Source organism: Myodes glareolus, chromosome 7, assembly GCF_982192425.1.
Source record: "Myodes glareolus chromosome 7, mMyoGla1.1, whole genome shotgun sequence".
In the NCBI taxonomy this organism is placed as follows: domain Eukaryota; kingdom Metazoa; phylum Chordata; class Mammalia; order Rodentia; family Cricetidae; genus Myodes; species Myodes glareolus.
This window is the reverse complement of record NC_142032.1, coordinates 76,590,140-76,602,173: the sequence shown is the minus strand read 5'-3', so window position 1 is coordinate 76,602,173 and position 12,034 is coordinate 76,590,140. Positions and strand designations below refer to the sequence as shown.

General features: G+C 54.7%; 1 protein-coding gene across 2 annotated transcripts; it reads right to left on the bottom strand.

Annotated features, from left to right (window-relative positions):
• Positions 1-3,406: 3,406 nt before the first annotated feature.
• Positions 3,407-11,674, bottom strand: Znf629 (zinc finger protein 629). 2 transcript variants are annotated; one of them, XM_085693141.2, is made up of 3 exons: positions 11,471-11,674; positions 9,036-9,141; positions 3,407-8,902 (listed from the first exon to the last, which is right to left on the bottom strand). In XM_085693141.2, exons 2-3 carry the CDS (start codon positions 9,106-9,108, stop codon positions 6,369-6,371), a joined length of 2,607 nt encoding a protein of 868 aa, XP_085549267.2. In that variant the 5' UTR covers positions 9,109-9,141; positions 11,471-11,674; the 3' UTR covers positions 3,407-6,368. The 2 variants fall into 2 exon arrangements, with proteins under 2 accessions (XP_085549267.2, XP_085549268.2); XM_085693142.2 differs by lacking the exon at positions 11,471-11,674 and adding an exon at positions 11,384-11,450.
• Between the last annotated feature and the right edge of the window lie 360 nt (positions 11,675-12,034).

The window sequence follows — 12,034 nt, the reverse complement described above, 5'->3', positions numbered from 1 at the left end:
GGCTGCAGAGTAGCCAGTCCACTTGGTCTACACATAAATCTAGGTGCTACACCTGGCTGGCATTTCCCTGGGTTGATGTGGATCTGGGGTTGGGAGCTGGGCACATCTGAGAACCCGCTCCAGCCCACCCAACAACTGTGTGGGCCCCACTGAACAGTGGCCAGCTTATCTGCAGAGACCTGCTTCAAGGGGAAACCCAAGTCAGCTCACACAGGCTAAGCCTTTGGTTAAGGGTTGGCCACGCCCTTAGCGTTCATTGGCTGTTCCAGATAGCAGCTTTTGGGTTGCATCCTGGGAGATGTAGTCCCTTACCTCGCAAGGCAAAGTGTCTGTTGTGCTGACCAAAGACGGACCAATCTTTCGGTCTGTTACTTGCCGTCTTTACCCACCCCTACTCTGAACGCACAGACCACGACACCTCTGCACGGTGATTTTTCATTGTATCCTGCTCCGGCCACTATCTGGACCCTCGGAAACCAGTTGCCCAAACGTGAAGTGTTGCTTCTGAATTCAAAGTGCTGTCGGCTCCTCCGGTGGAGCTTTCGTGGAAGTTACGCTGAGACTAGCTCCGTGGCCGGTGCTAAGCGGGGTTGGGGTTGGTGTGGAAGAGACAGTCATAACCATGGTAGTGGCCTCAGGCTTAGCAATAGCAGTGCCCTCTCGCGGCTCTTCGGCCTTTTCTGCCGGTTTGCCTTCGTGAGGACTTCGGGCCCTTTCTGCTTTCTGACCCCGCCTGGTTTCAGTGGGGTCGCAGTGGCTAAACCAAGTTGGACTGGAGACAGAAATGCGGACTACGGTGACCTCTGGTGTGGAGGTGGCAGCGATGGGAACGCTAGCGGAAGCACGAGTCGCGGCAGGGGATGACATTGGGCCACCAAGAGAGCCACCCGACTGGAGTGGTTAAGGTGGGAAAGGTGGGAGAAACGCAGGGTATTGCATCATAGAGCCACAGCCTCCTGAGCTAGAACTAGTGTCGGAGAGCTCTGTGCGCCAGCTCATCACCAGCTCTCCAGCACAATCCTAAGTCACAGCCGTATGGACTCCTTAAGCACATGCACACCGTTCCCTTAGAAGCAAGTCCTCTTTTTTTTTTTCTCCAGTCCTCTTATGAGGTACTCAAACCTCCACGTGGGATGGTAACCTCTAACAGTATAATGTAGAGCAAACCACTTCAGACTCAAAGAGAATGGGCTAAAGGCCCCAGGATCCCAGTGCCTGAAGCAGTATTTCCACCTTAGCAGGGCAGTGAAAACAAACTATCAGTCTGTTACATGGATGCAGAATTTGTCTTAAATGGCTTTCTTTGCTGTCAGGGTCACAGCTAAGTGAGCCAGAACTCTCCCCTTGGCCAACTTCTGGCAAGCTGGAGATAAAGGTTGCCCCAACATGTGATGGGACCACTCCAGAACTTACCCCAGACTTTAGTTGCTGCCTTCCTTGGCTTGCCTCGTGGTCACTGCCTTCTGAGCTCTTTCTTCAGCCATAACCAGACTTCCCTTGGCACTTGGCCTTTCGGTGAGGTGTTTACCAAGGACCAAGACTACAGTTGAGCTGCTGACTCCCAAACCCTGCAGTTCTTTCCCAAGCACCAGAGCCGAAAATCAATGTTTAAAGAGCGTGAGGGATGGCATAACTCAGTCTCTCGTAATACTGACCTTCCTCAGGCTTTGGCCTCTGCCCTGGCTGCATCTCCATCGCTCCCTTACGCTGTGATGCACTGCTTCTCAGCCTTCCTAACGCTGTGACCCTTTAATACACCTCCTCATGTTGTAGTGACTGACCATAAAATCATTTTCATTGCTACTTCATAACTAATTTTGCTGTTATGAATCATGATGTAATTATCTGTTTTTCAGTGGTCACAGTGACCCCGTGAATAGGTTGTTGTACCCCCAAAGGAGTCATGACGCACATGTTAAGACTGCGGCTCTAACTACGTCAATCCCCAACTGTTTGATTCTTCTAACCCCACCCCACTCCTGACTTCTATACAGAGAATCTCCTCTTCCTGAGACCCCTATACCCTGGAGTTCCTCCAAGTGTCGCAGGTGTGACCTTGGGCTTTTATATCAGTTGGTGTTCCTTGCCCAACTGAGGATTCTCCCAGGAAAGAGACCAGTCTTGATGTTCCTTAGTGTTCCCAGGGCTCGGGACCCAGGGACATGAAAAGTCAAGTCCCGGGGCTGGAGAGATGACTCAGTGGTTAAGAGCATTACCTGCTCTTCCAAAGGTCCTGAGTTCAATTCCCAGCAACCACATGGTAGCTCACAACCATCTGTAATGAGGTCTGGTGCCCTCTTCTGGCCTGCAGGCATACACACAGACAGAATATTGTATACATAATAAATAAATAAATAAATAAATAAATAAATAAATAAATATAAGAAAAAAAGAAAAAGAAAAGTCAAGTCCCCCTCCCCAGCCCACCCATCAATTCTAGGAACAGAAAGGGGGAGGGAGGGAGGGAGGGAAAGAGAGCTCATTCTGGGATGTGGGCTAGAGGCACAATAAAACTCAAGGGAAGTCTACGGACATGCCTGAGGTGCTAAGAGCTCTGGCTGCTCTCTCAGAGGACTGGGGTTCAATTCCCAGCACCCACGTGGTGGCTCACAGCCATCTGTAACTCCAGTTGCAGGGGATCTGTCTCCTCTGCTGGCCTTTGCAGGCACTGCATGCACATGGATGCTCAGACATGAATAAAACACCATGCACATCAAGATTTTTTTTTTAATTAAAAAAATTAAGGGCCACGCCTTTCTGTCTCCAACAAGTGTCTTTAACAGATGGGCAGAGACAGGCTGTGGCTAGTGTTGATCATAGGCAGCCTCAGGGGCCTATGAACAGACTCAGAAGAGAGTGCTGAAGGCAGCCTGGCCCTGAGGACCTCCTTACAATCGTCCCCACTGCCTTAGCCAAGGAGAGGAGTAATGGCTGGTGTGAGGTGGCCTGCAGGCCTCCAGGCTACTCTGACTTCCCACATGACATACTGGGGGTCTTGGGTGCTGTACTTCCAGAGCATCAGTCTCTCCCATGGGAGAACCTATAGGCCATCCTGGGGACGGACAAGAAGCCAGGGCACCACTCCCTCGGAAAGGACAGGTCACAGGATCCAAAGGAACCCCGAGAGGTAACTGGCAGCTCTGAGGACTAGGTTCCCTGTGGTCCCTGGAAGGCTGCAGTACTGGGCCTAAGGTAACCGGTACCAGGGCCACCAGGCAGCCATCTGCCTTACCAAAATGTCCTCAATCCCTCATGAGGATATGGATTCTTAAAGCTCCGTGAACCTGTCAATCTTCCACAAGCAAACACTGGACCTTTGGGGTCCTCATAGGCCCTCGTCTGGGAGAGGACAAGTTCTGATGAGCTTGCTGTTGGCTGAACACGTAGAAAGGATTAAGAGAAGACGCCCGGGAACCTTGCTCCCTTTATTCTCTTCAACTACGGAACACGACGACTGGCGACACAACACTGGTACTGACACACAACACTCAAAACGGGGACTTCCCCTCACTCCATAGGCAGAAGGCAAGTGGGCGGGGCTTCCTTTGTCTGGGACCCGCTCACTTCCGACTGGGAGGTCAGATGGTTTCAAGTCCTCTCCCCAATTATGATTCATACCCAGTTCCTTTATGAGTTCCTACTTGACCCCATATTCAGCATCAGTTCTAAGTTTTCCCTAAGTGCAGATCAGCTCCACCCTCTCCCATGCTTGGACTCTGCCCACGGTTGCTGGGCTCTTCCCCAGGGGCTCTTCTGAGGGCTCTGGTCCAGGATAGAGTTAGCTCCATTATGCCTCCCATACTCAGTACCTCTTCCTGAGCCAGTTAGAAGGACGCCGGGCCCTGCAACGGATTCCTCTGTGGTGTAGCTGGGTGTGAGAGGGAGGTGGCCCAGAGAACAGGTCTCACCACAAGGTCTCTCTCTGCCCTTTTCCTACTAGGAAGTCCAGGCACCACCTATGCACATGGTCCATTCAGTACTGGAGTCGAGACCACAGCCCTCACTTGTCTCCAGAACATGTGAGCATCCTATCCCATATGCTACATCTTAGTCCTCAACAGTCTAGTTAGCCATGACTACACTGAGCACCTACCCTCGGCAGTCTTCTGATGACAGACTCTCAGGCTTGGGTCACAGGGAGCCTGCCCCTAGTTTTACAAAGGATAACTCTAGTTTCTGCTACCACCTTAGAGGGGGACGAATCAGCTTATACTTAGGAGAGTATCTACTCCATTTTATAAGGACACCCCTTTATCAGTATTTCTGTCACTATCAGATGGGCTCCTCTCCATCTCACGGTGCTTCCCCCGACCTGATACTTGGGACCCTAGCAAGGCTCTCCTGTAATTGTATAAGGCCTGCCCTTTCTCTCTCCCCAGGAGGACTGGCATTTTTCTCCCAGTATTCTAGATTTTGGTCCTTTAAATTTTGAGGGTCATCTATCTGGGAACAGGATAGATGAAGGATGATGGGCCTCTACCTTTTGAACTTTTAGGTAATGGAATTAGATGTCTCTTCCTCAGCATTGGAGGGATCCAGGTCACTCTTGGGTACAGGACTCCTAGAGCCATATTATGTGGTATCTCAGTCCTCCTACTCTGGATAGTGTGTCACTAACAACAGCACTGAGTAAGGACACTCTTTTTGCAACCAAAATACAGGGGAGAGTCCTTCCCAACTTTAAGGGTCTTCGTCACAGATGTTTCTCGCCAAAGTTTTTCTCCAACCACTTTATAGGGCAACTGTCTCTGGTCCATCACAGAGCTCCAGTCATGTAAGCAGGTTTGGCTGGATGAATGGTCTAGCCTGTGCTATCTGAGGAGGAGATGGACCTGGCAGAGGAGCACGTCTCATCCTTTAATTTCCCTCCAGTGGTTTCTGGCTAAGGAGAGAAAAGCCAAAAGGATCAGATGGAATCTGTCCCTTCCCCGAGCCAGGATCAAATTTGCCACCCCACCTCAGGGGCATCCAGGTATTGGGGATGAGAAGGTGGTCAAGTTTCCATTGCCTCTTCGGGAACTCTGGTCCAGTCTGTGCCATGTGTCGATCCGCCATGTGCAGCCCGGCTCACCCTGCAGGCAGCCTTACACAGAGTTCACACGAAAGGCTGAGGTTTGACTCTTGTTGCTGGTAAATCAAAGCTGCCTGTTCTGTTGTCTTGCCATCCCTCGTAACCAGAGAACCCACAAGTGGCTCTCTCTCATGAACTTGTAGAAGTCCAGGGAGGACAAGAACATACAAGCCTTGTATCTCTGAAGGAATCTATTCTTTGGAAGTTGACTAGCAGCGAGTGGCTCTCTCCACGGAGGACAGAATTCGAGGAAACGGGTTGCCACTGCAGTAAACCTTGTGGCAGTTAGCTTTCAGGTAAAACCTGTGAGACCTGAGAATGTGGCAGAGGCCCCCTGAAACCCCAGAGGCCTCTCAGAGTAGACATCCCCAGCTGGGCTGGGGAAAGGCTGGTCCTGCCTGTCTGAGGAGAACCCTGACGGCCTGAACTGGGATCTGCTTGCACTTGAAGCTTACATGCTCCTAGGAGGAGGAACTGGCTAGCTTCCAGCTGCAGTTTCTCCACCGTGCTCTGCTTCCCTTCAAACAGGCTTAACTTTCCCCTAATAGCTGAGGTGGTTTCTCAACATTTTCTCAATAGTCTTACTTACACTCAAGGTTGGTTATACACCCCAAACTCCAGCCTTTAAAATGGCTTGTCATTTCTGGGGGGCTCTTATTGATAAGGAACCCCCCAGTCTTCCTTCCCCTAGTACATGCAATTCACCAAAGAACCTCTAGTGCAATGGATGTCTTCTCTCACCTGTGGGTCTGGAAGCGCCTGGCCATTCCCTCCCCACTTCTCTTCCTTTCTAGCTCTACTGAGTTCCTGCACAACTTCCCTGCTGAGCGCGCTCCTCTATCCAAGGCTGCCAGGAGAGAATACTACAAGAGTTCAGGTGTTTCCCCCGCCATCCAGGGCACCTCCCAAGTCAGTGCCGACTGTATTGCCTATACCTCCCCCACCCTAGAAGATTCTGAGAAGGATTTTAATACAGTTTTATGGGTTTGTCTAGAGACGTGTTAGAACCTCTTCCTACGGTTAACAGGGCTTTTACCCACTATGGTTTATAGGGTTTCTCTGCTACAGACTTAAAGGGCTTTTTTCCTACATATGTATGGGGCTTCTAACCCAGCAGTTTTTCTCTACGGCTTATAAGTGGTCCCCACCCACAATCTCATAGGCTTTTCACCGCTGACGCAAAAGCACTAATTCTTCCCAGGGTTCTTGGCCCTCCACTTCTCTACGACCTGATGGGGTTGGTTTCCTTTCCCCACAATTTCTCAGGAGAGAGAGGTCCCTGGTCTCCAGACCTCCTTCACAGGGAGACCCCTGGGTGACAGCTCCTGTGGAGGAGGAGCGTTGCGACTTCTGTGAAGCCATCGCCACACTCAGGGCACAGATAGGGCTTCTCCTCCGGGAGAGTTTTAGGACTGTCCTCTTCCCTGTGGCTGCTGCTCTTTGGGGGCGTAGAGGCCTCTCCCTCGTCTTCCTGATTTGTGGACAAGGTGACTGACTCTGAAGGGGGGTCCTCAGGAGTGGGGGCCCTTTCTTGAGTGTGGGTTTCCTGGTGGCGGGTAAGAGCTAGCCGGTCGAGGAAGGAGGCCCCACAATCAGAGCAGCTGTAGGGTCTGGCCCCCAAGGGGCTCCTGAGATGTTCCAACAGCACTGAGGAGCTCTTCCCCAGCTCTGAGCTCTTCTGGGACTTCCCGCCCGCATGGACTTTCTGGTGCTGCAGCAACTCAGAACTCAGGCCAAAGCTTTTTTTGCATTCTGGGCATTTAAAGGGCTTCCCACTTAGGAAGGAACTGGGCTCTGCCCCTTCCCCAACGCCAATCCTACACTCAGGAAAGAGAAAGGGCTTTTCATTGCCATGGGTTAGCTGATGCTGCAGGAGCACCGCCCTGTCGAGGAAGCTTTCTCCACAGTGGGGACAAACATAGCACTTAGAGGAGAGCTGACCCAGCTTTTGGCTGAAGCCCTCCTGACCCTCAGGCACTTTTAAGGACTGTCCTGGGGGGTCAGCTCTGCCCTCCGAAGCACCTGGATGTGAATTGCCCCCAAAGGGGAGCCTAGGGGAGCGGAACTGCGGAGGCTTGGGGGTCGGGTGTGTTATGAGACCGTCCGCATTTTTGTAGGGGTTTTCTCCGATATGAATCCGCTGGTGCTGCATGAAGATGCCCTCGTCATTGAAGCCCTTGCCACAGACCAGACACTTGTGAGGTTTGGCCCCCGGTGGCGGGGTCAGCAGGGCAGGATCCCCAAGTCCTAGCAAGCTGTCACTCTGAGCTCTCCGGGCAGGTGTCTTGCCTCTCTCATGGATCACGCGGTGCTGCTCCAGCTCCTGAGCCTCCAGGAAGGCCTTGCCGCAGTCTGAGCACACAAAGAGGTTCTCGTCCATGTGCGTGCGGACGTGCGTAATGAGGTTGGAGCTCTGGCTGAAGCTCTTGCCGCACTCGGGACACTTGTAGGGCTTCTCGCCCGTGTGCGTGCGGCGGTGCTGGATGAGGTGCGAGCTGCGAATGAAGCTCTTGCCACAGTCGGAGCACTTATAGGGCTTCTCGCCGGTATGGATCCGCTGGTGGCGGATGAGCGTGGAGCTCATGATGAAGCTTTTGCCGCAGTCGGCGCAGATGTACGGCCGCTCCCCACGGTGGATGCGCTGGTGGTTGATGAGGTTGGAGCTGACGCTGAAGCTCTTGCCGCACTCGGGGCACTTGTAGGGCCGCTCACCGGTGTGTGTGCGCTGGTGGCGCAGCAGCGTGGCACTCAGCGTGAAGGTCTTGCCACAGACGGGGCACTTGAAGGGGTCCTCACGCAGGTGCGTCCGCTGGTGCTTGATGAGCGTGGAGCTGTGGCCAAAGCTCTTGCCACACTCCAGGCACTCGTAGGGCTTCTCCCCCGTGTGAGTGCGCTGGTGCTGGGTCAGCTCTGAGCTCTGGATGAAGCTCTTGCCGCACTCGGTGCAGCGATATGGCTTCTCCCCTGCGTGGATCTTCTGGTGCTTGAGCAGGTTGTGGTTCTGACCGAAGCGCTTGCCACATTCGGGGCACTTATAGGGCTTTTCGCCTGTGTGTGTGGCCTGGTGCTGGATGAGGTCGGAGCTGCGGTAGAAAGCGCGCCGGCATTCGCCGCACTTGTAGGGCTTCTCACCCGTGTGGGACCGCTGGTGCTTGATGAGGTTGGTGCTTTGTGTAAAGGCTTTCTCGCACTCCGTGCACTTGTAGGGCTTCTCGCCCGTGTGCGTGCGCTGGTGCTGGACCAGATTGGAGCTCCAGCTGAAGCACTTGCCACAGTCGGGGCACTTGTAGGGCTTCTCGCCCGTGTGCGTGCGCTGGTGCTGCACCAGGTGCGAGCTCTGGGTGAAGCTCTTGCCGCACTCTGAGCAAGTGTTGGGCCGCTCCCCCGTGTGGATGCGCTGGTGCCGGAGCAGTTTGGACCACTGGCTAAAGCTCTTGCCACACTCGTTGCAGATGTACGGCTTCTCGGCCCCAGAAGGGCGGCCCTGCACCAGCTCCCGGAGGCTGGGTTCGCTGGCAGCGACTACTGGGGTGCTGTTCCAGGTGGTGAGGGTTCCCCACTGCCAATTGGTTTCACAGGCCTTGGTCCACTCAGAGGGGGAAGGGACTACCTCAGGAGCTGATGGGTTCATAGGAGTCTGGTGGTCTAAGGGGGTGGAAGAAGCCAGAGGGGCTGGGGAATCCTGAGGAGCTGAGGCATCCTGGGAGGGGTTCTCCAGGGGCATCTCTGGTGGGTCCTTGGATTCTGGACTCTGATCCGGATCTCCCAAGATGACCTCCTCCCCAGAACTTTCCTGCTGAGGACTCTCCTCTTCACTGCCGCTCTCAGTACCTACAGACAGAAAGGGAGTCTCCAGCCCCAGCTCCTTTCAGAACATGGGGTCTGATCTCTCTTCCCTCCCCTGTGACTGCCCAGAGTTTGGGCCCCTCCCTGAGCCAGGGTCACAGTCCCTTGTGCCCCTCACCTCCGTGAGCATTGTTCTGGCTCTCTTCAGGACCCTGCAGCTCTGGGCCCCACAGCACTGTCTCAGGCTCCATCCCAGAGCTCCCACAGCGGAGGTTCCAGGGACTCTGGTGGGAGAGATAAGCACACAATGCCACCTGGCTTTCTGCTTTTCTTTGTGCTCCTACTGAGGTGATGCTCAGTGACCTGCCACTCATGTTTCTGGCACCATCTCTCCCTGAGCCCCGTGGCCCCAGAGGCCTGGTTCCAAACACTGTAGATCTTAAGATCGCAATGAAGCAACTCAATGAATGTAAAGAGTCAATTAAAAACTCATCAGTCATAACCCTTTGTACCTAGATGGAAGGCTGGAGCTCTACCCAACATGGGGGGGGGCGCTTTCACCCCACACATCCGATGCCCAGAGGCCTAGAAACGAGTTATTTTGCAAATCAGACAAAGCTCATTAAGACTCCAATTTTCTTCCTTTATGGGACTGCTAATTGAGACCAATAAACTTTTTCTTTATGAGCTCCACAGAGAACAACCAAGGCTTGCACTTTTTAAAGGGTTAAAAAAAAAAGTTTCCCTTAAGGGACAGAGACTCACAAAGACCAGGGCACTTTGCCATTACCCAAGCACACAAAGAGGGTCGCCTAGGGTGGGAAGGGGAGGTCTGAAGTCAGGGAAGGGAAAGAGAGAGCAAAAGGGATGCCTGGCTTGGTGATGTACTTGGGTGATAAAAACTGGAAAATCAGAAGTTCAAGGTCAGTCTCCCAGCTACTGGAGGTCTTGTCTCAAACAAGATGAAAGAGAGGGGGGTGGGGAGGAGGCAAGGAGGTGAGCAAGCATGAGAATACCGGAAGGACAGGGTGCCCACCAAGTGTCATTACTTCTCTCACTGCCATGGAAACTCGGGAGTCATCTGTTCACTTTACAGATTAGTAGGGCAACACTGGGGGAGATGTCTCCAAGGCCCAGACTGGGAAGTAACAGAGCTAAAACAGCAAATGCAGTGTCCTGTGTTTGGCTTGCACCTAGGTCTGAAAACATCGAGTGACCTTGACAGTCAGGAGACTCAAACTTGTGGGCTACTGGCCGGAGTGTGAGGAATAGGAGTCTGAGCGGTAGGTAATGTTCTCCCCAAAGCCATCCATTGTTAGACACGCGCGCGCGCGTGCACACACACACACACAAACACACACATCCGGTGACCCCTCCTTTTGCTCTTGTCTTTCTGTCAGTGTTTTATCACACGCCTAGGAAAGGTGCCCAGGAAAATCTTTGTTGGGTGACTGAATGACCTAAACACCCTTTGCTCACGGAAAACCTATTTGGTTCAATGTCTTTAACGATCAGTTTGCAAAGGGACATCAGAAAAGAAAAGCAACTTCAGCGTGAGCCCCTGGGAAAGAAATCATCTGTCACTCTCAAAATCTCCGAAGATTTCCGGGAGATAGAACGGGGCCACAGGAGCAAAGTACAGGCAGGTGCTCACATTTACACATTTAATGGCCCTGGACCGGCCTAGACTTGGGGTGACAGTGGAGCCGGGGAGTTTGTGCACAGGGACAAAAGCTCTCTCCAGGAGCAGTTGCTTTCTGAAGCAGCTGAAGGAAGAAACAGCTTGCTGACCAGTGCTAAGGAGCAGCAGCAGAAGCGTAAGTTAGAGGAAAGAAAGAAAATAAGTTTCATCTCCACAGGCTCCTCCGGTCTGTGTCTTTAGGGAAGGAAGATGGAGACCACCGGAGGCGCCTCCCCGGATGGGAGAAAGGTACTCCGACGCCGAGCGGACCGACGACAGGTAGGAGCTGAAGTACTTGGACTGCCTGAGAAACTTAGGCTCAGGGGCCTACCTTAGAAGGGAAAGGGTTAATGACAAGGCCACATGCAAGAAGTAGCAAAGACAGGGAGGAGAGAACTACTGGGAAGCAGCCCAGGCCCGAGAGCGCCAGCCTCCGGCCCGGGAGGGCCCCCCGAGGACCGAGGCGGGAAGGACTGCCCGAGGCGGCCGCCTTCCCGCGGAGGTGCGCGCGGCCCAGGGTGACCCTGACAAGGAGGCAGCGGGACCGCCCTCGACGCCGCCCCCCGCACCCAGGCGGACCCGGACTCGAGCGCTCCTGGCCCTCAATGCCGACCCAGTCCCGGTCCCCGAAAGCCCGGCCGAGCCGCCAGCGTCCCCTCCCCGCCGCGGACGCCCAGGCTTCCCGGTTCCCGGCGAGCTGCCGCCGCCTCGCCGCCCCCGGCCGGACTCGCTCTCCGGGCGCGCACGCCTCCCCTCCCCCACGGCGGCCCTGGCGCGGTTCCCACCATCCCCCGGCCGCCGCCCCCGCCGCCCCCGCCGCCCCGGGTCCGGCCTGCGCCCCGCACCCGTCGCCGCCTCCTTGGCCCTATTGTTCCCCGGCGGCTGTCCCGGGCCTCCAGGCCACCCCGCGAACCCAGGCGGCCCCAACTCACGGCTCTGGGGTCTGGGAAAAGCCGGAAGACAGAGTCCAGCCCCAGGGGACTTAACCCCTTAAGTGCCCTGCCTCGGGGAACAGGCTGGATGCCGAGCACTCTAGGGTCCTCCTCAAGGGGTGATTCCAGGCTGAGGACCCGGGGACCAGTTCAGGGTGACTGGGACGGAGCAGGAAGTGACCCCAGCTTCCCGGGCCCCTCTAGCCTGGAGTCAGAACATCAGCTCTATGGGATTTAACCCTTTGCCTCCCACAGTCTGGGAAAAGAATGGGGAGGGGGTACGGAAGCAAGGAGGTGGCCGATGACGCCCCTCTCCCCGTGTCTAGTGGGATCGCGCAAGATCCCCTTTTCGGGGAGCTCAGAGGCCGGCGAGGGTCTCCGGGTATCTGGCCGTGCTCTCTCTCCAAAGGATCTGCCAGCCGCCCAGTTAAGCTGATCTCAGATTGGGCCGCGGCGGGTCCCCTGAGAGCGGCCTTTGTTTGGACTCACCCTGGGATGGGGCTGCTAAGCCTGAGTTGGTGACTAGAAGGTGGGAGCAAGAGCTGGGTGGGCAGACCCGGTCCA

Excerpts from the sequence above, each read along its gene's own strand:
- Znf629 (XM_085693141.2), bottom strand. The coding sequence starts at position 9,108 with ATGGAGCCTGAGACAGTGCTGTGGGGCCCAGAGCTGCAGGGTCCTGAA. Across the intron at positions 8,903-9,035 it reads CCAGAACAATGCTCACGGAG|GTACTGAGAGCGGCAGTGAA; the intron begins GTGAGGGGCACA and ends TTCTGTCTGTAG.